Below are 27,987 nucleotides of genomic sequence, written 5' to 3'. Positions count from 1 at the left end.
GGTAAGTTTGTGTGGGATGGGTACGTCAGTGGTCTTCCCAAGAAGTTTCAGAATGTCCTTTTCTTTGATAAAGATATGTCTGCTGCTTCTCTTGTATGTATCTTTAATTGCATCCCATGTCCTGTGTCTGTAGAACATAATTTCCCATCTGACAGGTCCAGAGACACTTTTTGGCTGGTGAATAATGTTGAAACACATACAGATTCTGTCTGGTTACCATGGGAGCTGACCTTTTTCTAAGGCAGAAACTGACGGCTTCACTCCTGTGTCTACTTGCATGCAGTAAGGATGTTTGAGACCAGAAAACTGCAGGTTCATAGTTTCCAACTGTCCCTACTTTCCAGGCAAAAATTTTAAATGTCCCTATATTTCATTATTGACCAACCACACAACACATATTTTTTATCCCTTATACTCAAATATGATTCTCTGTAATTAGTCATTCTCTGGCCTTTACTTATCAAAAGGGAATATTTAAATTGCACAATAATACATGGTATCCAAATTCTGGAACAATGTCCTGATCAGCGAGGTCCAGCAGTGTGCCCAGCTGACAAGGGGGTTGTCTGTGCTGATGCTTGTAGTGTGGGAGGTATTAGTCTGTACTATGCGGTTTATAGTGTAGTTTACACATGGGGGCTTGGGTTGGTGGGGTGCAAAGGTATCCGGATCCATATGTTCTGGATTACATAGATTACACCAGGATGTTCCTGATTTAGGGTTTGGGGCCTGATAAATGGTTGACCGTGTTTGCGTTTGTTTGAATGATGATATACACAGATGGTATATAAAGTATATCCCACTGTACAAATCTCTGGTCAGCCCAGATCCACACATTCCACACCTCTTTATATCAGCAGAAATGGCTCCTAACTGGGCACCAGCAGTATATTTTTAGGCTCTTTGGCTACCTGATCCCCAGGATCTCTCCATTCCTGTTATCTAGCCATCATGCAGGCAACCATTTTTTTTTTGAGATTTGCTCTCTCTTGTTGCTTATGAAATAATAATCTATACTCATAAGCAGTCAACTAAAATAGTACACACACTTTTTTTTTTTTTCTTTCTATTTTTCTGCATTTGTACCTTTTTTAAATGGCCTTGGGAAAAGCACGCTGTCCGTACTGCTACGTCAAGGGTCAATGGCTGGTAGGTTTTTTTGACATGTAGGTCAGTGCAGAGTTCTGTTCCAAGTATAACACATACAGCAGGGACTGTGTTGTTTATTGAAACCTGGCAAGAAATTCCTGACCTCTGACCATGTGTAAAGCAAGTCTGTTTTTCGCTCTCGATCTTTGGGATCAAAAACATTTAGCAGGGCTAATCTGAAACCGAAAAAGTTGGAGGTCTCCGGCATACCGGCATTTGTAACAGCAAATAAAATCCTGGGCATTCAATAGGAGTCCGTTGCGTGTTAGCATTTGCTTGTGTTTAGCTGTGAACAATGTTCTTTTATGACTGCTATGAATCTCTGAGGCTGTGACACATTAACTTGATATGTTAAGTACCATTAAAACGAGGTGTGGCGAGAGCTGCCTAGCTGTTTGTCAAGTTAAGATCCTCAGACAGCAGTGACGATTAATTACTTTCAGTTTTACTAGGTAATATTCTAATTGAAGTGTGATCAAAGTACAACAAGTACATAAGGCTAACTCAGGACAAGGCCTCTTCGTGTGGGTGTAGAAAATGGCTTTATACCTGCTTGTAAATAGAGGAAAATATTTATTTTATCTTGTTTAAAGGCATCTGCAGCTGCCTCTTTTCAAACCATTGTGTAAAGACACATAGAAGGGAATATACTACATCTACACCTGCTGTTCATTATTTCAGAAAGGGTTTATTTACTTCTAGGGAATATACAGAAGATTTCTTCTATAGAAAAGGATACTGCAAGGATTCATAACAATTGCACCCCCCCCCCCCCCCCATAATATATATTTTTAAAATCCTTTGCTGTCCCCTAGACTAGTACTTTGAATTGTTCTCTTCAAGTTACTTGTGCCAGGAATTGGTAGCTGTGGGCAGCTTTGCCAGTCACATGGGTTTACGTGATTGCAATCTGGGTGCTAGCGTTCTCATCTTTCTCTGATAACACATGTCCTTTGCTGAACGTCTGCTGGCCAGGAAACTGCATTTCCCTTTTTAGAAGTAGTTAATGTTTTAGATTTTGTTTTTTAGTATAGGTTACATCCTGCATGTTACTGCACCTCTTCAACAATACAAACACCTTTCCATATATTTTCCTTGTGGAAAAAATGGGTTGGCAGCACAGTAAGAAAACAGCAGTAAACTGTGCTGACCCTCTTTGTTATCGGAAAATATCCTGCTTTTGAGGGTCCCATTGGAGGTAGAGGCCAATCATATCATCATCTAATTTCCTTCCTTTCAACCTTCAGCTGTACATCATGGGTATAACCTAGTAGCAACCATAACCCTGAACGGCTTTCTGTATATTGTGTTAAGAATAAGCCCTTCTAAATGAGACAATGTACTGTACTGGTGTCTCCTGTGTCCTCTTAGGCCACTTTCCTCACAGCTGGACCACGTGTTGAGTATAAAGTTTTGGCTTTATCCAAGTCCTGAAAGCTGTATTGATTTCTTTAATGAAGAAAATGAGGGTTAGATTGGGAGACAGAGATGACCATCTTTTTTTTGTGCATAGAAACTATGAAGCTGGACTCTTAATTCATACACAAACCACACTAAGTCACTAAGCCTGAACAGTGATGACCTCTTTTTGAAGTACTGCAAGGCCCGATCCATGTGAACAGGGCTTGCTTATCTGTCATGCTTTGTTTAAATCATAATACCACCAACAGGCCACATTCTTTGTACCCTTAGGACAAAGATTGCTCAGGATGAAACTTCAAAGTGTTGCTCTGGTTTTCATACTAACAGGAAGCAAATGATAGAAAACCGGGAATTCCTTTGTTGACTATACATCATGCTTAGTCTGTGAATGCTAGATTGTAGAATTTCTATCCATTTCCTGTGTCCAATGTACATGGGTAAATGTGTGTTGTCTTATTTCCACCAATCAAATGGCTAGTTGGACATAAGTGGGGGTTAAGTGGGTGTCTGCTGCTACTTGTAGCATGAAAACAGATCACTTGTCCTATTTATGGAATTGTGACTACATGGCCGTGAGTCAGCCTCCTCCAGGTTCTGATGCTATATGGCAAGCAAGAGCTAACATGTGGTGGGTAGTCTTCTCTTTTTTTATTGTACTGCACAGTGAACTGCTCATCCACATGCAGGGAAATCTTTCTAGAAACAGGTGTACAGGTAACTGGGGAGTATAGGTTCTCTCGCAACACTTAATTTTCCTCATCTGTAAATAATTACTACCAGTATTTAATCACACTCTACAGTACAAGCTTAGATTTTAATTAGCTATCCAGAACACATGCCCATCTGGTACAAACTCACAGTAACATTGACGTTTCCGTATACCAATTAGTGTACTGTGCTTTAATTCAGCTACCGTGGAACAGAATTAGGCCATATGCTCCCAGATGTACCATAATGTGATAGGTCAGAATGTGACTATAGATCGGTGCTCTGAGCATTCCAAACAGAATAGATGGATCCTCTCCAGTTTTTCCAGTTAATGGAGATTTGAAAACTGCTTCAGATTTTTTGCCCATTTTCGGCTGCTTTTGGATCCTTCTTCGGTCACTCAGGCACTTTCCTGGTTGTCTAGCTGCTGTTTATGGGGAAACACGGCTGTACCGGTGAGTTAAAGTGGTGCCTGTATCATAAGTACAATGTATGGCAAGTGATTCGAGTAAGTGATTTTTTTTTTTTTTACATATTTCTTTATAGTTGTCCACAGACGGCTTCTTTTATTTACCTACCCTGTGAGCCCCGATGGTGACTGTTTGCATTGCTGTCCACATACATGTTCAAGGGACCCGCTTAGTGTGTTTTAACAATGACTGCATACATTCAATCGTTCTCTGGCATTATGTTGCTAGAGTCCCACACGTGGCGATTCCACATCAATTTGGTGTAAATGAAGTCAAATGCGTGTGGCCAGTGTAAAGCTATAACCGGTGCAGATCACACTAACGTGGTGCTGCCATATAGAGTAGTACAGGTTATGTAATGTAAAGGCTGTTCTGTGTCTCTCACAGATGTTCTTATACCAAATAAAACTATTTTGGAGATGTTGTCTTTAACCTGACATGTTTTGTTATTGCCACCCCTGATGGCCCTTGTGTCATGCAGTGTGCTTGGGCAGCAGACAAAATATAACTCTCTTTATTTTTCTGTGTCGCACACATCAGATTGACTCCTATCCAAAGTCATTTGTTGGCCCTGTTCACTGTTTTGTTTTTTTGGATGCGTAAAAATAAGCTGTGCTACGTATTAATGTGTTTGACTGGACTTTGTGCTGGAACAGTTTTGCAATGCTTTAACAGGAAAACGTGTCCAGTGTTTCAACAAAAACAATGAAATTGTTTTTTTTTTATTTTATTTTTTTAATTTTGTAAGTTAGGAAATTGAATAAATAAAAATATTTTATTTTTTTTCTACACAAACCACAAAAGGGCAAAGCTAATGGTGTATATTAGGGTGCCGGGAAGAGATGGCACCAGGATGCACTATGGGACGAAAGTAAGCTGTCTGGTGCGGTGTGATACTCTGGTCAGTGTTCTGGTAAACCTGGGTCCTGGCATTCATGTGGATGTTACTTTGATGCCCACCACCTATCTAAACATAGCTGCAGACCAAGTACACGTGATAAACCACCTATCTACTACTGGGATTATCAGTGTAGAGATTAGCATTCTCCTCTTGAGTTTTGTAGTTAATCCTTCAGACCAACCTCTGTTGGTTGAGGATTTACAAACAGGAACAGCAGCCGTGATCTATCACTGAGTGTTATATTATTTATTTTCAGTGATAGGATCTCTCTGAAGTGTATGTGTATATATACAAGTAGATTATGCATATATGTGTGTCTCTATAAGGTCCTAAGGGATATCACTTCCTTGTCAGACAGAAGTTTTTGTTCCTGTTTATAACTGCCTTCTACACCTGCAGATGTATTTTTATAAATGGGTTTATTCTGTCTGGTCATACCTCAGGCACTGCTTTTAGCAGCAGCATATATGTTGTATAGGAGGTGCTGAAACACATAACTGCTCGCGCTAGTCCCTGGCCCATTGGGGTGTGTGTGTGTGTGTGTGTATATATATCACACACACACACACACACACGTCTATTTGATAGAAGCCAATTAACCTATTAGCAAACACAGAGAGAACCTACAAACTCCACACAGATAAGGCCATGGTCGGGAATCAAACTCATGACCCCAGTGATGAGGCAGAAGTGATGACCACTGAGCCACCGCAGATGTTTTACTTTTCAATTCCTAAACGGATCTAGAAAAAATGACCATGACAATCTAGTTGCTATGGGTTACCACAATTTTCTGTGCACTAAATTTCACAAGCGCATCTATATATAGATATTTTTAGATATTTTTTTTTTTCCTTTTACAATGTTCCCAATAGGCTGCTGAGTGGAGTTTTGCCCCCCTGGGCAAAAAATTGCCAGCCCTCCCCTGGCACTGTACATCATATGCTTTGCTCCCATCATATTGTCCCATACTCAACCTTCAAGGAAAGCTTCAAATATGGCAAGGCAATCATGTTCTAAAGATGTCCTTGAAGAACAATCATATCTTGAAATGTGTTTACAATATTATTCTAATCTATATTCAGGTTTGCGAAAAATAACAAGTGAGACTTATGGGACGCAGACAAAAGGCATAGCACCAGTCTGGAGACGCACGGGCAGGGAATGATGCCGTGTAGCCCTGTCATTGCACTGTATAAATGCCACACAGCACACCTCGTCCAATACAGTAATATCAGTTTTGGGAAGCAGGATCCCATGTAGCCTACTCCCCTTTCACGTACCACTCTAGTGTATGTATGTATGTATGCATGCTCCTCCTCCCGGGAGAGCTCCAGCATGGAATCTCCATCAGGAGCACTACCCCGTGAGAACCCTACACCTACAATCCTGCTTCTACTGCGTTACAACTGCCGCCTGCTGCAGCAAGTGTACAATACCTCTGTAGCAATGAAAGGACACCCAGAAGCATTTGTACCACTGCCCATGTTTATTCAGTGGCCTCTTATAAGGACCATGGCATTGAAGAGAGCAGCTGACTATGCTGGAATAATGGTTAGTTACAAACACATGAATTGTGGGTAACTTGAGTTTAGCGCTAGTCGGTATATACACAGTGCCAGTGTTTAGTGTGTGTGTGTGAGGTTTGACTTCAGGCTTAGGTAAACGGAGGCTGTTGTGGCGCTAATAACTCACGGGTACTGACATGACTTCGTGACATCACTCCGGACGGATGCACAGTAACAGGCTTGGGCAGACACTGCTTCTAGAGCTGATGTGGGACAGGTGTCTGATAAGCCTCTGTTTCATGTGTCAGAATAGCGCACACATGGAGATCTGTGCAGTGTCACTGTGGGTGTATAATGTACTGATCCCTAATTTACCAGCCTGTGTATTGGTACACTAGTATTTGAGTGGTTTGGTAAATGCATACTCTCCTATGGAATGTTGTCTGTATGACTTTACCACCACGTGAGTTACTCTTATTCCAATGTCTGTATAGCTGTGTTACTGTATAACAGGCCCAGTGTAGTTGGTGAGCTGCGTTCATAGCTAAGTTAGTGTGAGACGGTTTGCAGAAGCCTGTGGCAAGGTATGAACATGTCTATAAACATACAGCACTGTCCAGTACACGTACATCATATGTAGATAAGTTCACGGTCACCTACACTAGCACCTTTATCAATTCTATCCTCCACTCCTTACATTAACACTCAAAACCAAGTCTGCTCTCCTCCACTAACCCCACACACTTCGTCTCCACTACCTACAACCATAAATTCTACACATTAATAGGCCCTCGTGAGGTTCAATAAGTTATTGCGTCTGTACTGTAATAATCTTGTTGAAATCGCTCAGAAAATGTGTTCACGGTGTCCTTTTAAACACTCTGTATGCACAGGCTGACATTTAATAAACCTATCAGAATGAATAAGTAATTAGTAACATGTGGCCAGATTAATTGCATTATTATAGACATTGTTGTGCATAGTGGAGTTTAGTAGTATACGTAAGTGCTCTTGGTGTCGCCTTTACACTAAGATACACACACACCACTAAATCCCATACATTACGCTGCCCCCCACTCTTTCTACTAATAGTAATATACTTACACATAACTGTAAAGTGCAAGTATTAACCTATATGCCCTGCTGTGTAAATTGGTGTTCCTACACCAACCACCAAGTCCCACACATTAAGTTGTAGCCTCATCACTTGCAATAAAATCGTTAGACTAAGTTTAATCTGTTTTTTCACTAATATCCTACACTCAAATCACTTATTAACTCTCCCTACCCCTGATCTCCACTGTTTACATGAGCACACGCAACACGTCACTAAATCCCCTCACAATGTGTGCCCCTTCTATGCTGATATAATATCACTACAGTTCACAGACATTACACTATATCCCCCTCCTATTTATTATACAGCCACAAACACTACATCTCATTTACACACGTACATACAACACTTCTGTACCACACAATACAAAGCCGTCCTTTCACCGATTTGTCACTGTCCTTATTCTGAGGCACTTCAGTCATGTTGCCCCAGTCCATGCTCATAGTTAGAACAACCTCTCACTATGATTCGGTGACTGCTTATGTTAACTAGTAAAACTGGCGCATTTTACAACTGGAAATTCTGAGATGGTGATAGAGCAGTGTAAGCACAGCCTGATGATGAAAAGCTGTAATACCTGAGTGTGTGTTGTTTTTTTTTTTTTTTGCTTCTAACCTCTGTCAATTAAAAATTAAACATAACAAATCCTGGTCCCAGATTAGGATACGGACACTGGTTATGTAAGTGGATATGGCAGTGCTTGGGGTCTGGCTCAGTGAGTGGTTACGTCAGAGAAGAACACACTCTGTACCTTACTGTAATACTGATGTTTGATATGAGTTGTTTTAGTCTGATATTCATGGTGCTGCTGTAATACCAGTGAAGGTTTTAGTCTAAGCTCTGGTACCTCTTCACAGGGTTTCACTGATGTGGTTATATTTATTGTGGTTTCTTATTCAATCTGCCGCTTACTGCGTAGTCCAATCTGGAGCAAGTAGTCTGCTCCGTCTAGTTATTGCTGCCACACTCTAAGACCACTGAAGAGATGGTACATAATGAGACTGTGTTGAGTGATATGCCAGTGGTGTGTGGCTGTTTTATCTCGGCCATATGTTTTGTTCAGCACATGCAGCTAAATCTGAATATTTCCCTTTTTAGTCATACCCCTCTGCCTGAGAGGACTGTGGTGTGAAATCTGGTGTTGATCCATGAAGTTTTGCTACAGATCCACCTAGTTTTTTTTGGTGTGTTTTGGCTTCACTTGGTGAGATGCACTTGTTTCTGTAGGTTTTGGGGATATCGGCAACACACTGGTGTACGTTTGTGGGTTCTTTAATACTCGTGTCTCATCTCCACTGCCCTCTGAAGACATATGCAGCTTCCTGTGACAGAGGAATTTCCTGCACGACTATGACTGTAATGTACAAAAAAGTTTGAGATTAGGTTCAGACGATTTCTCACACTATTAACCTATCTCGGTGCTTTAAATAAGTTACTTTTTTTTTTTCTCATTTCATTAAAATAACTTCCCTGCAGGTAAACACAAAAGCTCTTCTGAAACCACTACAAAGCAAAGGCCACCTGACAATCCAAGGACATCAGATCTGTTCTGCTTTTTGTGTGTGACAGACTGTGCAGGGACATGTTTACTTCTGGTTGCATATTTCCCAGAGTAGAGGATGTACAGTGTATAGATAATGTGTAGGTGGTGCAGGCATCTGTGTTTGAAGTGTAGTAAAGGTGAAACTGGTGGTCTCTTAGAGACTGTTTGTCTACTTCGCAAAATTATGCTCTCGGTCAAAGTCATTTTATCAGATTCTACCATTATACAAACTCCATTTCAATATATTAGATTTTGCTTTTAGTTTAAGGCAAGATGTCATTTATTTATTTCTTTATACTATGAGGGTAACGTTGATTACCCACGTTATAGCCATATTATAATTGATGAGGTTGCAGTTACTAAAAATCCCATAGTCTACTTTTTTGTGATTTCAAATTTGTGTTTGTGTGAGATTATATACAGTAGTTATTGTCTTTCTCAGACTTTCACAGCATGCGAGTGAGGGAAGAAAAACTGGGTTTGGATCAGCTCTCTTCACTGAAACATTTAGTTTGATAGACTTTTAACCCCTTTGGAACTTGGTCATGGGGGTGTTCTTTACTTTTAATCCTGGCCTAAATATGTGTTTTGCTTTGTATTCCCAATTGCAAAGCGCTACGGAATATGTTGGCGCTATATAAATAAATGATGATCTTTATGTATGCTCATTTTATTTCTGCTGCTGCTTATACAGAGCCCCAGAGGCACACTGACTAGTAGGCTACCGCTACTTTTCATTTGGTGGCAACGTCATTTAACTAATGTTTAGTGCAGAAGTACAGTGCTGTCCCACTGGTGACGCAGGTCTTTAGGGCGTACAGTGGACTCCAGCTTGAAATCCCACATAAGCTCTGATGTAGAAAATGTTTAATTGTATCTGCTCTTTCATAGTGTTCTAATTCTCGCATCATTCCTATCAAGACCTCTAGAACTACATAATTGCTCCATGCAGGGTACTATTCTCACTACAATATAACCTGGGGCCACATGGCCAGTGCATTTATATACTAAATACAGGGAATCTTTATTTTATTAAGGGAATAAAGTTGCTGCCTGTTTAGCATTAGCAGGAGTGTAAGAAGTTAAAGCCAAATAGATAAACTAGACATTTCTAGGCCTGGTTTCCTTGATATATAAATGGTTTCTGGTCTAGTGAATCAGAAAATGTTCCACCTATTGAAGGGTTTATTGCAGACAGTCATTTTGTTGGCAAACTGACATGTCACTGCCTACTCTCTGCAAGTTGCCCCTGCAACCAGATTTGTGGTTTTGATGGCCATTAACAAGGCTTACTCTTTAAGAGTAAGCTTTATGTATAATTTCTTCTGTTAAATGATTGCGTACATTGGCATAGCCTCTTCTAAATGACTGGTTGGAGATTTTTGTTTGTATTTTTATTAAAATCATTTTTTGTTTCATATTTTATTTTTCAAACAAACTCGCTAAGTATATGTTGCTTTTATTGTGCATAGCATTTATACACCCATTGGCTAAAGGTCACCAACATCTCAGCAGCCAGTTCATACCTAAATACCAGTAGTCAGATCAGCTACTTAGAATGTCAAAAATGTTGCCTTTTAAACCTGTTGTGGCAGATTAAAGTCTTCTCGGTAACATTTTTCATTTGAATTTTGTGTATATATTCATTATATTATATTTAGACATCAGTGAGTGCCCATGTATTACCTTTTAGATATACAGTCTACACATGTATCAAATATAAAAGTAAATGTAATTACACTTTGCAACGTATTTAATTAAAAGCAGTTCATAGTAATTTTTTGTTTTGTACAGTACTTTTGTTTGGCCAGCAGGTGTCACTGCAATTAATAGAAAGCATTTGACCAAGCCTTCTCCATGGACAGCTGTAGAAATGTTGGCATCTGTGCACTACTACAAAAGTGACATGTTGGCATACTCCTCTTACCTAGTGGTAATAGTACAATTAAAGTGAATCCATGCACTTAGTCAACAAGACCGTTGGGGTTATTACAATCAGACCAGGCGCATGTACTTGACCTTCTGCATTGTAACTGGTTTTCCATGGAGACCATTCTGAACTGTAAAGATAAAGGCACTACAAGATGCTCACAAATGGGTAGAGAAGTCTGTTACATAAATGACCCTTGTGGATAAAATGACTGTATTATTGTGCACAATATCTACATGGCCCTTCTGATATATACAAATTGTTATTGTAAAGATCACTTATAAACAAAGTACTTTTTGTGCAGGACTTGCCAGTATGAATGCACTCTAAATCAAGTAAATCACTGTTATTTTTGTCGTAGCTTGCTGGCTGTGTGTAAAAACAGGATTTTGTATAACGAGCCAAGCAGACGTTTTCCTGTTAGGAAATCTTTTTTTTTTTTTTTTTTTTTTTTTTTCTCCCCCCTCTAAATATTTTTATATTTGTTGGCTGCGGTCTAAATATCTGTGCGTGACCCTAGATGTCTTGTTGTAGTAGTTTTTGTGTTGGGATATTTTTGATGAGTAAGAAATCTACAAGCATTCTTTTTATGGAACACTGCAGTGGGTTTGTAAAGCTGCCCACACATGGTGTGATTTTATTGGGCACATTTACCATTTTCAACCACTCTGCCTTGACAATGTTCTGTCTAAGGGTTCAAACCAACATTCAGTCCCAATCAAAATCCACACTGATATTCAGGGAATGCTGGAAAATGGAGATGGCCAATGTCTTTGATATCTCTCTCCAAAATTAGCTTTGTTGGACAAACTCAAATTATCGTCAGAAAGATGTTGATGCGTTATGAAAAGACCGCTACAAATGTCTCCCCATTTTTATTATGCAGTTTATTACAATGTTTGATTATTAATATTAACGTGGACCTGTTGCCACTTGCATGTCTTCTAAAATCCTAATTTGACATGCCTGCATGCAGTGACATGCATTCTTTGTCTATATAGGTCATGAGTATTAATGTGTAACATACTGAGAAACTTTGTGACATTACCAAACCGTAAGACATCTACCAGCTTTCAACAGGTGTCCCCCATTGGCTCTAAATCACATGAGATTAGATTCACAGACCAATGTCTAATCTAAAGAAGGCTTAAAACGTGGGATAGCCGGCAGTACAAGATTGTGTGGGTTTTGCAAGAGAATTTGAAGGAATCCTATGTCTTTAATACGTGTATAGTGCAGCTGAGCTTTTACATAGACTGTGATTGTTGGCTTTTGCAAAACTGTAGGACATGTACGAGTTTAATATACTTTGGAGCAGTATCAGTTAGGCGCAAGGTGTCTCTGACCATCACCTCGATGTTCAGATGCGCCTATTGCCGGCTAGTACGGTAGGAAATTGCTGCTCATTTGTTTGTGCACCTTTTGAGACGTGAGTAAAAATGAGCGGAAATTTCCGTAAAAAGTTGGTCGCCACGGACTGTTCCGGAAGCGCATTGTGTTGAATTTTATCTGCTCCTTTGTGTCTACCCAGAATGGCGCAGATAATCTTGAATGGATACAAAACAATGGTTATTCTGTATATTTATCTTTCTAGCTGATATGTTTAGGGATGTAGATTTGATAATCTTGTCATTGAAGCATTTATACATGGCTAAGTTTTTTACTGACAAAATTTTGGGTGTCCTTTTTTTTTTTTTTTTTTTTACCATAGGATTAAAAAACTTTATATTAGAAACACATCTGACTGACTTCTGAAACTATACTGCTTATGTACTCCTGATTAGAAAGAGCACTTGGCATTCAAAGTTCAATTTCTTACACAAATGTAAAGACTTGGGCCACATTGCGATGACAAAATACCATCATTGTTTCATATGGTAAAGTGTCAAATCACCATCTACATAGTAACCGTGTGGCTGGAACCACAAAGCCAAAACAGACTCTAAAACATTTTCTAAATATTGTATAACTTTGGACATTAAAGTGTTTAAGTTTTCTATGGCTCTGATAGATTTTTATTTGATTGCTACGCTGATCACAGATAGTGTACACGAGCCCTTTGTACTCATAACCAACAAGTCTTGGGTTAGTTGGCGCAAGTTACTGTCGCTGTCAAAGGAGATTAAGGCTGAAATTTGGGTAGAGTTCAACATATTGAGGAGTTTTATATCCGCTAATTTCTCGCCTCTGAAACGACAGGGATAAATGCTGTCTGTAGTGTAAAACTGATGGGTGATTTTTACAATTCGATATAAGTCTTGGTACCAGGATTTCTTATAACTGGTTTGTTGACATTTGAATAGTCGCTTCTGGCAATAGGTAGACTTATTGGGTGAAATAGAATCCTACTTATTTCTGACCTTAGAACTATGTGAAATGAAGTGTAATATGTATATATTTTGTAATCTGTACTCAGATTTTATTCAAGAAAAAATAAATGATCATTTATTTGTATTTTTTCTTTTTCTTTTTTTCTTTCCAGAACTCAATTCGGCATAACCTCTCCCTTCACAGTAAATTTGTGCGAGTACAAAATGAGGGGACAGGTAAAAGTTCATGGTGGATCTTGAATCCAGAAGGCGGGAAGAACGGTAAATCGCCAAGAAGACGAGCGGCTTCAATGGATAACAACAGCAAATTTGCTAAAAGTAGAGGAAGAGCTGCCAAGAAAAAAGCCACCCTCCAGTCAAGTCAAGATGGGAGTGGCGATAGTCCCGGGTCACAGTTCCCCAAGTGGCCAGGAAGCCCCAGTTCCCACAGCAATGATGATTTTGAAGCTTGGAACACGTTTCGACCACGAACCAGTTCCAACGCAAGCTCTATCATGCCAGAGGAGGAAGATCTTGGAGATGCCGATGTGCACAATCTTGTGTATCCTCCATCTTCAACAAAATTGGCATCTACGTTGCCAAGTCTATCAGAGATTGGAAACTCTGAAAACATGGAGAATCTTTTAGATAACCTGAACCTGTTGTCTCCAAACACCTCACTGACCGTATCGACACAGTCCTCGCCTGCCTCAATGATGCAGCAGCAATCTGGTTATTTATTTACATCACCAAACAGTAGTATGGAATCGCCTGACCCCGAGTACAGAAAGTACAGTTATGCTCAAGCTAGCATGAACTCTATACCACAGATGTCTATGCAAAGTGTTCCCGACAGCAAATCAGGTTACAGGGCTGTGGGCCCATACAATGTTCCTGCTGGACTTCTAAAGGAACTGCTTACCACGGATTCTCCACCACACAATGATATACTGGCCCCAGCTGAATCTGCCGTTTCACGTGGTAGCAGCAGGGCTTTGGGTCAGAATGTTTTAATGGTATCTAATTCTGGCATGCCGGTGTACGGCAGCCAGCCATCCCACAGCAAAATGAACACTATTCCCCATGCACATCAGCCACATAGCCAGCAGGCCTCTATCAATGGTCGTGCCTTGCTTCATGGCGGGAGTGCCATGATGCACAGTGCTGGCATTAACCGCCTATCAACAGTGAAAACTTCATTGCAAGTGCCTATGACCCAACCCCTTCACATGTCCGGCATGGGTCCTTGCCCTGCCAATAGCTGCAATGGCTACGGCAGAGTGGGTATAGTCTCTTTCCACCAGGAAATGCTGCCCAGTGACTTGGACGACATGTTGATTGAAAGCTTGGAATGCGATGTGGAGTCCATTATTCGGAATGACCTCATGGAGGATGGCGAAGCAGATTTTAACTTTGATAGTCTATTACCTAACCAAAGCTTTCCTCACAGCGTCACAACCACCACACACAGCTGGGTATCTGGGTAAAGACAGATGCATGGTAAGTGTGTGAAGTGAAATGAAATTCAGTGATCACTAGATTTATTTTGGTTAACACATTTTAGTTTTTTTAGTACTTTGTTACAGCAGCCACTAATTCTACATTAATCTACAGCTTTACTTGTGTTCCATTATTGACGTTTCAAGTAGGCTGTGGTATATTTTTAAATAGCAAGTTTCTTGTAAGAAGAAGGTGTAGGAAGACATTGGACTGTATTCTGTACGGTGATAGTCTCTTCGCCAATGCTGATAAATCCGACGCTGAGGAAACTTACAAAAGAACGGATTTCAGAAGAAAACTACAAGAATATACACACTTACCTGATCAGCAACTGTCCACATATCCAATCCTAGCAAAACACTGACAGCAGCTTCTTCCGAATGCACAGGTGTCCGGCAGTAGTGTCTGACTTCAGTGCGCCCTCAATGAATTTTTATTTAAAGCAGCAATGTCGTGACCACGCAGGTTAACTGTTAAGAGAGGGGTCCCGACATTGCCGCTTTAAATAAAAATTCATTAAGGGCGCACTAACTTCAGACACTACTGTCGGACACCTGTGCATTCGGAAGAACCTGTCAGTGTTTTGCTAGGATCGGATATGTGGACAGTCACTGATCAGGTAAGTCTGTGTATATTCTTGTTGTCTTCTGAAATCCGTTTTCTTTTGTAGGTTTCCTCAGCGTCGGATTTATCAGCATCGGCAACGCGTACCCCATCCATTCTGTAAAGTGCTGCACGATTAACCTGTCTCAATGTTCTTTGTAAAACAAACTAGACATGCCTAGTACTAAGCATGTATATTTAATGGTAAAACAGGGCATGATTTATAACGGTGAGTAGCTAGTGTTACACCAGTTTTGTCTAATACATTAAATGCTGGTTTCTAGTTGGAGAAAGACCCTTAAACTTAGATAATACCCAGAGGAAATCTCTTTACAGTCATCTCCAAGTTGCAAAATTGAATAAAAAACCCAAACAAAATGAACTAGATTTGCAGCTTGAAAACCAATGATGAAGGAATGTATCATTCAACCTTTAGAACTGATCATTAGAACAGTTGGAAAGGGCATAATAGCCTCCACCTTTATAGTCCCCTGTAAATAGTGCTATCAATCATTTATTAAAAGTATTTCTGACCACCTACACTTCTGAATGTCATTTTAATGACAAGCCCACGTGTAAAATGCTAAAATCATAAATAGACATTCTGAGGTATGTTTAGTTTGTTTGCATTCCTCTGCTTTGTAGAACTGAGCCTGATAGGGCAGAGTGGGCGAAGATTTACAGTTTAGAAGTCAACAGGATCTTCAAACGTCACCTTTTTATAGAGGGATTATTTTTCTGTATGAAAATCGCCTGGCGGTACAAAAGCAGAGTGGGCCAGAATGCCTGGAAATGGTGCACACACTGTTATAATACGGTCACGCTGTGCTTTACAGGGATCCATGATCACTATTCAGTGTGTGTCTTCTGGTTCTTACAGCTGCATGTTCTTCAGTGCTACGGACCATGCATGCATTGAAGCTCCTGTGAATGCACATAAAGGCTGGTCACCCATTGGCTAGTGACGCACTGTCAAACCCACAATGACATATGGTGGTAGCTAGCGCTAGAGGTCACGTGTTTTTTAACCATAGTAAAAAGAATTTAATCTACTGGTGTTAAAATTCAAAGCCATTAAGAGTAGCCTCCGTAGCCTGAAGTTATTCAGTAAGTCTGTACTCTGGTATACACAGCACCTATTGGTAATACATTCAATTGCTAAGTATTGAAAGAATATCTGTACCCAATAATACTTGGCACCCTTCTATGGAGGTTTTGTTTTTATGTTAGTATAATAGGATGCACAAAACTCCTCTATGAATCCCACTGTTTAATTGCTTGTTCCTGTGGTTCAAACCATAGTTTTTAGTTACATACATTACAGTATGTCTATAATCTCCCATATGTTCATTTACTTAATGCCTTATATTATATATATATTCTGTCTAAAAGTGGATCTGTCAACTCCACACATGGAGGCAACCGTTTCTGGCTGAACCAATATTCTGCTGATCACCTCGCTGAGAGGCATGAGGTATAAGAGGAGGCATACTGCACTAATAATCACAGATGTGGCTGCTTCCACTATGTGCAAGTGATGGCTCCACTTTAACAAAGTATTGGCTGCACATGTCTGGCAAAAGTGTTTGCTTTAGTCATTGGAGTGTGACCATTTTTGACTAACGTGACCCAATCTGATCTGTCTTTTAGGCAATGTCACCGTAAAGGTCGGAAGAAACCTCCAAAGATGCTCTTCTCCAGTCTATTTTTGTCAAATCTACAGAAAAATGGATTTGTTCCAGTGTATGCCAGTCACGTGCTGCTCTTGGACCTCTATCACTATGAAGTGCCAAACTGACTAGAGAATCTAATGGAAGAACAGCCTGTGTCATTGCCGTTTTGGTGCTTGTGTGGGCAGCAAAGAACTGATGACTTAATAGTGTAATGTGTGTACCTGCTTCATTGCTCTAGGTGCCAGATCTGCTCTGCGAAGGGACTTCTGAATAATATTTTATTATCACAAAGACTGGAAACCTCCTAAGCACCCATTTCTCTAAATGGCCTAACAAGAAGCAGAAAGAGCCATTTTTTTAATGCTATCTGTCTCTTTTGGTAACTGCAAAATGTATGTTTAGCAGCAAGAATCTAATTTATTTACATTCCAAGCTCATAGGGATTCTCCCTGTTGTTGGACCAACATTAAAATAATCCAGGGTTGGTGCTAATCGTGTATTTGAAACCTAATTTGTCTGCCCTGCTCATTACATCCTCTCACGTTAGATGTTAGCCAGTGCAGAAGACATTATTTTTTTCCATCATTTTTCTCTTTGTTGATGAGCTGGAGCTCCAACATTGCTTGAATTCCAGATATTAGGAAATTCATCCAAACCCACCAATAGCAGAGTGGCCACGGAGGCCAAACAAACAAAATAATACAGTTATTGGTTTTTTTTTATAAATCCATTTTGGATGTGGATGAAAAACTGGTGAACAGGTAACTTTGCTGTATAGCAGTAGTCAGGCATTTCTACTATCTTTAATAGAGGTGGGAAAAAGCAAACGCAGGTGCTTACAGTTGTATTTCTCAGATCCAGTGTTCAGGAACAACTAACCGTGCATGTTCCAGGTCTTACATAATCGCAGGTGAAATAATTATTACTACTCGTGGCAGTCTGTAAGTAATACACCCATGCACAAGCCAGGCCATAGGATTTGAGTAACGTTGGTTTACATCATCTTTTGTTGCCCCACTACCGGAACACCAGTTTTTTATCAATGTTGCAAACGTATTGAACAAATAATTTTAAAAATCATGGAATCATTAGATATGTAGAAATATGTGTATATCTTAAGTTAAATGCCCCTTTTTGTATGAGGTATAAATAGTATTTTAATATGACTGGATGGCAGAGAGCTCTCATTCTTTGTATGCTGTGGCATAAAATGTAGAACACGCTGCACTTTTATTATGATTTTGGAACCCCTAAGACAGCTTGTGTATCTCTCACGTTGTTGGGTTCAAACGTGCATCCAGCCTGGCATGCGTGGAGCTGTGCGTCAGGGGTTGTCTAACCCCTCAGCCTTTTCTTGTAAGCTTCATGTTGATCCAATGAAAGGGTTTAACCTACAAGCAGTCATCTATAGAGACAAATAGGTTATGTCAGATCTTGTACAAAGTAAAACAATGTTTTTAATATCTATGTATAATTTGTCTTTTTACTCAGTTAAGTTAATCATTGTCAGTATCCTGCAATCCCATATAACCCAGATACATTCAGTATTCCCGTGTTGTGCGCTTTGTATCAGCTTTTGTACCTTCGGAATTTGGGTGCTTTTTTCCCCATGCTCATGTTTTTATGAAAGGAAAATGGAGGAAATCCTGTAAATAAGACGTAAACATTCCTTCCTTTTGCCTTAAAAGAAATGTATAAATATTTGTATTGCTTGCTTGGGAGAGTCTCAATAATATATATTTTTATTTTTTATGTTTCATCAAGCTTTCCACAATACTAATTAATAAAATAATTGCGCTATAGAAGAGGGGGGTTCTCACAGAGCACCCCCCCCCCCCCCTCCCTGGAGTGGTTAAACTGCAATGTCCCTCGTCCTGGACAAACAGAATGATGGAAGTTGTAGAAATAGAGTTTGACGTCTCCGGTTATGAAATGTTTAGTGTCATAAACCATATTTAACTATGCCAGAGAGGCCATAATGCATTGACAAATATCTTGCTTCTGCTGTCTGGAACCGAAAGAGTAAATGTTGCTTTGTTTATGTTCCGGAGGTCCCACGGTGTGTTATAAACGCATACATGTACGCTTCCCCTGAACCAGTTTACATTTCAGTATCTTATTTATCATGCACCATCTGATCTCGTAGTATTTCCGTTCCATATTATGGCTACATCGCTGATTTTTTTTAAAAAATTTTTTTTGCCCTGTGGAGGCCTATAAAGCATACTATGCTGCCTTTGAATACTGCTGTCTTAAAATCTCCACCAAAGTAATCGCTCAAGTCATATGTGCAAAGTTATGTATGGTGTTGTTTCTACCCCACCATTTATTCTCAATATTGTCCATCCTATTGGAGTCCTGGCAATGTGTAAAGATATATAGCATTTTGCTTACAGGACTACTACAGCCAGGAACTTGAGAGACTGAAAGCAGGACCTTTCCATAGCAGGGAAGATCTAACAGTGGCTTTAAGTAAAGAGCTGAGCAGCGCTGAAGATTGGAAAGTTCCTAGTTTTATGTTCTCTGGACCATACTAAAGCGACTAGTAGGGGGTAATAGGGAAGGGACACCTACCAAAGACCTACTATTGGAAAAGCAGGAGACCAAGTCAGATTCATATTTATAGTGTAAAACCCAGTTAAAAACATAGATATGAATATTATCTTGTAGCTTTCATGTAAACCAGCTCCAGAAAACAGCGGGGCAATAAGACATAGACAATAGGGAAATACACTGCTTGAATGTGCATTCAAAAATTGTATGCATGATTTTCTTGCAGTGACCTGTGTATCACATGTCCTTGGCTGTGTGGAGAGCAGATGTGACACACTATAGTGATCTATAGATATCGGCCTACTCTTATTTACCCTACAGTTTTCTCGGATTGCATTCCCTTTGGAGTGCAACGAGCAAGAAATATTTTCTGCATGAACTCTAAATATTTAAAAGTCTTTTGAAAGCGATTTTACAGTTACCTTTGACTCTGGATTAGTAGAAAACTGAATGTAGTTAACAAGGTATAGTGAGATTGGTTCTCATTAATATTTCATTTAAAACTAAAGGCTAACATCCCTATATCAGAGATGAAATGGTTGCCTAGCGCAGGTCTAGATAAATGTCAGGGTCTAGGTAGATATGGCACAAATAATTTTCTGCTAGTATCTTATTTTATTTTTTTGTTTGGCTTGGTGACTTGCCGGTCAGACTCCTGACGTTGTTCTTTATTTTGTTAATCTCTGGCTTCAACTAAGATTTTTATATTGAGTGATGTGTTTAACTGTTCGTTCTTATTAAAGAAATTTCTGCCATGGGTGTTTCTTCTCGCCTTCTTCTCTCCACTGGCAAGTAGAGCAGTGGAAGTGTCCCTCTTAAAGCAGGGGGGAGGGGGGAGGGGGGGGGGTGGAGAATTTAAAACATTTTGGTGGTCCTTTCCCTTTAAAACTTTTTTACATTTTTAAATGTCGGGCCTCTTCACCATCAAAAACTGAAATCCACTTTTAATTGCAAATGAATGCAAGAACATCTGATAAGCATCACATCCAGAAAGCTAATCAATCGCTCATTAGGCAATGCTCGATTACTGCATATCTAGTAAAATCTGCTGACGTACAGCAGGGGGTTCCAAAGTGACAGGCGCGCTAATGTACTCTGCTGAGGAGGGGCGGAGCTCTGCTGAGCTGTGCAGTTGGCATGTTAACCAGTCTAATTAGCTTGCCAGCTGCTCTCTTGGTCTGATGCTCACCCAAGTCAACGGAGGGCAGGTGTGTTTCTGTTGTATTAAGCTGTTCCTTTCTAATTGGGGACTGGTGTCATGTTCTCTTATTAAAAAAAAAAAAACAGCCCACCCCCAGCTGTCAGCACAGTGTAGGTATCACGCCCCTAGGACTTGTGCTGCTCAGAGTATGTGTATTTTCCAATGTTAAAAAAAAAAATCTATAAAAAAATAAATGTCAAGCTCCTATTTCAAATATTTTGTCCATTAAAACATATTGTGTTCTGAATTGTGATGTCCTGCAAAGACAGAAAAACCAACCTTTTCCACTTGTTTCTATGGCTGTCCGTGAGTTGTGTGGATGATCTATGCAGCATCTCACCTCCTCCTGTGCCTCCTAATGTGTTCTGTTTTTAATAGATATGTATTGTTTTTTTGTAGTACCATGTAAAATGTTTATTTAGGCATATATAGGTTCAGTTATTGAAGTTTTGGTAAGCTGAAGTCCTTGTTTAATGCAAGCTTGCTTCCTATGTGGACATTATTTTATAGATCATGCCTGGAGTTTCACACGCTTGTGCTCTCATTCGTGGCACACTTGCCACAGTTTAACTGGACACACATAATGTACAATATGAGCGAGTTGTCGCTTTGCAAACTCTTGCACTAGCTGATGCGAGCTTCAGTGATGATGCTTATGACTTTTGTTGTCAATGATGATCTATCTGCTTATAAGCTTAAAAGACTAGTGCACCCCTCTTTTTTTTTTTTTCTTTTTTTTTTTTTTTAAATGTAGGCGTTAGTTCTAGATTGGACCAATTTTTAAATTGTATATAACATTTGCACTTGTTAAACCACTGGAACATGTTGTTATCAGTTCATTTACTGATCTATTCATATTTTCATTCTAAAATTGTTAAATCCCTTAATTTATAACTGATTTATTATTATTTTTTAATTAAATTGTATATTACTTAGAGGCTACACAGTGGTTCATGCAAGTAACACAGGTTTTTTTTTTTTTCCCCCCGCTCTTCAACCAGCATTCATTCATCATGGATTCAATAAATCGGCAATATCTCTAATGGTGGCATGTAAAAACTGCTTTCTTATGTTGTGTTGCAGCATTCTCATGTTCCTTTTTCCTGTCTATTCATGATTCAATATCTGCAGACAAGTGCCTGATGTATTTACAGACACAAGAACAATCTGTTGTATGAAGCCATAAATGTATATAAATTATGCTACAAATGACTGTCCTCCGTCTGCATTGTGTCTTCATTTTCAGCACAAACACAACTGGGTGCATGTAAAGAGCTTTGCATAAATCTAAGAGACTGGTAACTCGAGCCAAAGGTTTAACATGTAGGTTTGAATGTAGTATGCTTAGTTATAATAGGGTACATATATTTAGTGTATATATGTTATATGATGCAGCATTCCCCCTGACTCAGTGGGTCTCTATTATAGTATTTAACCATATTAGTAGAGAGGTGTATATGTATATCTGGATATATTAACAGACCAATGGAAAGCAAGGTAAAAACTAGTGAATTATTTTAAGGATATTAGTGATGCTGCTTCTACAACTCTTCACATGTCGACCAGAACAATATATCCTGCACGGTGGTGGGCAAAACACACCTGTCTGCAGGTGTCCTGCTCCCAAAAAAAAATAGTAGGTGGTGCAGTGACTGCTGTGCAAATACCATTCCTTTCAAAACCCTTCTCTTTGGTGCTTGGTTATTGGCACATTGTAATGACTTAAGGCGTTAAATCAGTCATGGCGTGTCCCTTACATCTAACTCGCTTTGGTTATTGTGTACTAGAGATGAGTAAATGTTAAAAACATCATTACCTTATTCTGCATCTGGCTGCTAAATTTGACTTTAAAAATTCTGTTCCTACCCAAATGCAGAATGAATTGACCCTTGGTTTCAGTTCATAGACTATTAATTAAAAGGCGAGTTTAAGTACAGAATGGCATTCCACTAAATGGCAAACCACATGGTTTGTCATAACCCCCCGGTGTAAAATGGTCTGTTCTATCTCGAAACGCCATTTGCACATTCTGTGTAAATTACATTTGCCAACTACACTTTCATCACTGTTATTACAACTGTGTTCAACACGGGTCCCGATTGTGTGTGAAATAGGTCTTACATCAGTTGTAGATTTTGGTATCCCATTTATCAGTAATAAATCATTACTCCAGATGAGGCTTCAGCGAGGACTTATAGTGCATCTGGAAGGTATTCACAGTTCTTCACTTTTTCCACATTGTGTTATTCCAAATTGGAATAAATTCCTTTTTCCCCCTCAAACTTCTACACACAATACACCATAAAGACGATGTCAAAAAAAGTTTTGGGGAGATTTTTGCAAACTTATTAAAAATAAAAAAAAAAACTAAGACATCACATGTACATAATTATTCACAGCCTTTGCTCAATACTTTGTTGATGCATCTTTTGCAGCAATTACAGCCTTAAGTCTTTTTGAATATGATGCCACAAGCTTGACACGCCTATCTTTGGGCAGTTTCGCCCATTCCTCTTTGCAGCACCTCTCAAGCGCCATCAGGTTGGATGGGAAGTGTCGGTGCACAGCTATTGTCAGAGATGTTCAATCGGATTCAAGTCTGGGTTCTGGTTGGACCACTCAAGGACATTCACATAATTGTCCTGAAGCCACTCCTTTGATATCTTGGCTGTGTGATTAGGGTTGTTGTCCTGCTGAAAGATGAACCGTCGCCCTAGTCTGAGGTCAAGAGTACTCTGGAGCAGGTTTTCATCCAGATGGTCTCTGTACTTTTTATCTTTCCTTCTATCCTGACTAGTCTCCCAGTTCCTGCCACCACCATGCTTCACTGTAGGGATGGTATTGGCCTGGTCATGAGCGGTGCCTGGTTTCCTCAAACATGACGCCTGGCATTCATGCCAAAGAGTTCAATATTTGTCTAGTCAGACCAGAGAATTTTGTTTCACATAGTCTGAGAGTCTTTCAGGTGCATTTTGGCAAATTTCAGGCAGCCTGCCATCTGCTTTTTGCTAAGGACTGGCTTCTGTCTGCCCACTCTACCATACAGGCCTGATTGGTGGATTGCTGCAGAGATTGTTGTCCTTCTGGAAGGTTCTCTTCTCTCCACAGAGAAATGCTGTAGCTCTGACAGTGACCATCGGATTCTTGGTCACCTCCCTGACTAGGGTCCTCCCCGATTGCTCAGTTTAGACGGCCGGCCAGCTCTAGGAAGAGTCCTGGTGGTTCTGAACTTCTTCCATTTACGGATGATGGAGGCCACTGTGCTCATAGGGACCTTCAAAGAAGTAGTTATTTGTCTGTACCCTTCCTTACATTTGTGCCCCGAGACAATCCTGTCTCGGAGGTCTACAGACAATTCCTTTGACTTCATGCTTGGTTTATGCTCTGACATGCACTGTCAAGTGTGGGACCTTATATAGGCATGTGGGTGCCTTTGCAAATCATGTCCAATCAACTGAATTTACCATAGGTGGACTCCATCTGTGAGATGTTCCTACAGCTTAATTGATCAGTGGAAACGGGATGTACCTGAGCTCAATTTTGAGCTTCATGGCAAAGGCTGTGAATACTTATGTACATGTGATTTCTTAGTTTTTTATTTTTAATAAATTTGCAAAAATCTCAACTTTTTTTCACGTTGTCAATATGGGGTATTGTGTGTAGAATGTTGAGGGGGGGAAAAATGAATTTTTTTAATTTTGGAAGAGGCTGTAGCATAACAAAATGTGGAAAAAGTGAAGCACACTGAATACTTTCCAGATGCACTGTATTAGGAAGTTGGTGATGACTCTTATTTCCTTCTTAATGGGCATTTACTTAAGGTCTAGGATCCTTACTGGTTTCAGGCTTCAAAACTGATGACATCTTTGAGCAGAAGATGAAGGCATTGGGTGGTATAGAGTGATCCTGTGGGAGGCTGTGACACCTAAAAGTTCATGTGCTATGAGCAGTGACAGGTGGAGGATAGCGGTAAAGTCACAAATGTAGATAATGGAAAGAGTGAGGTTACACGACCACACAGATCAGTGATGTGATTGTAGTATCAAACACACACCTATATAAACTTAAATTAATACATTTAACTTGTTGGCGTGTGTGCTCCAATATGGTATTATTTAGATCATAAAAATGATAAGTGTATAAGAATTAAAGGTCCTCATTTTCCCACAGAAAAGCACAGTTTGTGTAAATCAGGTTATAGTATCTAATGGTGAAAGTCAAATGACTCTCAGTGCTCATTGTGACGAAACAGGATCCCACTGGGCTAAGGACTTTATTCATCACTCGTTTCTCACAATTTATTGTACTTTTTAATCTTGGTCCAGTCTAAGTATAAACACCAGAGCGTCAGTGTAGTATGTGTATTGTTTCATGTTAGTGGATACAGTTTGTCCTTGTGATTACCTGCCATATTGTATGTATACAATAAGACTGTTGCCATATTGTGACAATAGCATGACAGCAGAAACTGTCTTATATGACAGGATTGAAAGTTGTTTGCTAAGCTAATTTAACATTTGTTTCAAATGTCCATTGTTATGAGGTGTGGCATATATCTGGGCTGTTAATAATCAGAACAATGTCTGAGTAACTGCTAAAATAGCTAGCTCGCAGCCCAAGTAAGTTATCTAGGTCAACAGGTAATCTAGGAGTGATCTCAAAAGATTAAAAATAAATTTGGTGAATACGATTAGTGCTCCAAGATGTAAAAGCAGCCAGAACAATTTTGAACTAGATGATAGACCCATCTAAAACTACTATTTCACCAATTTTATTTTTAATCTTTTGAAACCACTATGCATAAACAGAAATAGTTAGCTGCACCATGTTTACCTTTTAGAACCTCTAGAAAAGATCTAATCTCAGAAGACTATCAAAGACAAGAAGACTCTGATTGAATTAATAGATGAAGATCTTGAATCCGATTTAAAAAAATTAGAAAAAATTATTATTAAAGGAAAACAAAATCTGGGGGAAGTAGTGACATTGGAAAAATATTTGGCTAATTATATAATTCCTGAAGGGTTACAAATTAACAACATTAAGAAAATAGGGTAAAAACAAGTTAAGAACGATACAAGAAAACTGATGTTTAAAAAAAAAAAACATAAAACATTTCTGTGAGATAAAAAATTGCGTTAAATCTATCTAACCAGTCTATAAGTAGCTGCCATTCTAAAAAGGATTATAAGAAATCTAAGGAAATTTCTCCATTAGGAAGAAAATAAGAGATCAGGAATATATGGAATACAAAATCGATTCAATAAATTTGAGATGGCGAGAAAAGAGTTTTCTCTCTACAGGTGGAGAAACAGGAATAATGGCAACAGTGCATTTAATATGTTTAATCAAAATAAACACCCATATGGAAAAGACCGGCCTATACAAGAGAATTATAAATGGAAGAAATATTATTATTTCTCCCCAGAGATTCAAAATCAATATGAACCATTAACAAATCTGGAAAATTCTGGAGATGGAGGGAAAACCAACCATACTAGACTCTCAATACAATAGAGGAAAGGAAAGAATGGGAAGGTAGAAAAAGCGAAAAGAAGGGTTGAATTAAAGAAAAAACATGAAAAAGAAAATACGATAAGAAAATTAAGAAAGAAGATAACCCTGAAAATCAGGTAGAGATTTTTAACTTAAGCTCCAAACTTTTGACCCATAATGAAATGTCTTTATCAAATAAGGGTCTCAAATTCTCACCTATTACTACACCAGATAACTTTGAAAATTTTGTTGACTTATAGACATTTGTTAGAAAATTATCCCTAACATATTTTTTTTGCAGTAGCTGAAACAAGACAAAATTGAGAGACAACAAATAAAACCTACTCTATCTGGAACAATAGAGGAAGCTTTAGATCAGTCAACATTTAGAAAAAACATCTTGTTTTTATCCTTCCCATAGAAGAGGACATTATGTTGACACATTGAATAAGTTAGTAGTTGATGATGTTAAGAAACAAACTACTAAGTAAAAAAACCTCTAATTTAACATCAAAAGCGAGAAATGCATTAGGAAACCTTCAGAAGGACTCAAATATAGTAATTAAGCTGGCCGACGAGGGGTGGTCTGGTGATTATGAATCATGATAAATATGTTAAATAAATTGTAAGACAACTCAGTGAAGGAAACCTATTTTAAACAAACAAGATTCTACTTTTAAGACTAGAAAGGATTTTATTACTTTTGTAGAGACATTGGGTATTAACACTTTAAATAAAAATTAACTAGGTTTGATCAGACTTGAGAATCCCACCGCCCCATACGTTTATATTTGGCTAAAATTTCATAACCTTTAACCCTCCTGGAAGACTTATAATCTCTGGAGTAAATAACATCACCTATAATCTATCCTCTTTTATTGACCATCAACTACAACCATCCTATTTAAAAGATAAAGGTGATATATTAAAATTATTGGAAACAATAGATTGGCAAGATAATTATTTTTGGGATACATCAGATGTAACATAGCTGTATACAATAATCGGACATCAGAAAGGCCTAGAGGCTATAAAATTTGTTTTAGATGAGGCTAACTATTCTGAAAATGGAAAACTCTTTATAAAAGAAGGAATAAAACTTATATTTACCAATAATTATTTCTATTTCCAGGGAGAATATTTCCTAAGGCAGACTGGGACAGCCATGGGTACCAGGATTACGCCGGGCTATGCCAATCTTTTTATGGCATATTGGAAACAACTAAATATTGTAAGCTTTTGGGCAAACCTGGTATCCTGGTGTAGATTTATTGATATCTTTTATATGGAGGGGTGATTGAGTCTTTATTACAATTTTGTTCCCTTTTAAACAATTGGAACATAAAATTAACATACAACATCAACCAAACTGGTACAGTTTTTGGCTCTCAAGATTTATTTCCATGAAGCAAAAATACAGTCCAAATTATATAGAAAACTGATGGATATAAATACATATATCTAATAGTGAACACCATAGGAATTGGCTAGATGGAATACCATATAGCCAGTTCCTTATATTGAAAAAAATTGCACGGAACAAATATATACTGTTACAACAGATGGAAGATTTGAAATAAAACTTTATTTTGAGGGGTTATGATGAAAAACATCTTGAGACAGTAACAGAGAAAGCCCTAAAAGTAAATAGATACAACCTGCTATATCCTATAAAAGGAGATATATTAATTAAAACAAAAGCGGAAAATAAGGATTATAATTTAGCCTTTATTACTAGATATAACAATAACTATCAAACAATAGAAAAAATAGTGCGTAAACACTGGAATATATTATTGAAGGACCAGATTCTCCTAAAGGTACTTCTAAATAAACCAAGTTTTATATATAGAAGGTCAGCAAGTTTAAAAGACCACTTGGTAAAAAGTACCCTTTCTAAAGAA

General features: G+C 38.8%; 1 protein-coding gene across 1 annotated transcript in view; it reads left to right on the top strand.

Moving 5' to 3' along the window:
• Nucleotides 1-21,804, top strand: part of FOXO1 (forkhead box O1) — a 42,102-nt gene extending 20,298 nt beyond the window's left edge. Inside the window, exons 2-3 of the mRNA XM_075199040.1 lie at nt 13,231-14,557; nt 16,811-21,804. Coding sequence (XP_075055141.1) covers nt 13,231-14,544 — 1,314 coding nt within the window. The 3' untranslated portion in view covers nt 14,545-14,557; nt 16,811-21,804. The remainder of the gene's footprint in view (nt 1-13,230; nt 14,558-16,810) is intronic.
• Nucleotides 21,805-27,987: the final 6,183 nt, after the last annotated feature.

The sequence above is a fragment of the Mixophyes fleayi genome, chromosome 2 (assembly GCF_038048845.1).
Source record: "Mixophyes fleayi isolate aMixFle1 chromosome 2, aMixFle1.hap1, whole genome shotgun sequence".
Lineage (NCBI taxonomy): Eukaryota > Metazoa > Chordata > Amphibia > Anura > Limnodynastidae > Mixophyes > Mixophyes fleayi.
Note: the sequence above shows the minus strand (reverse complement) of the source record. Positions and strands in the feature narration are given on the sequence as shown.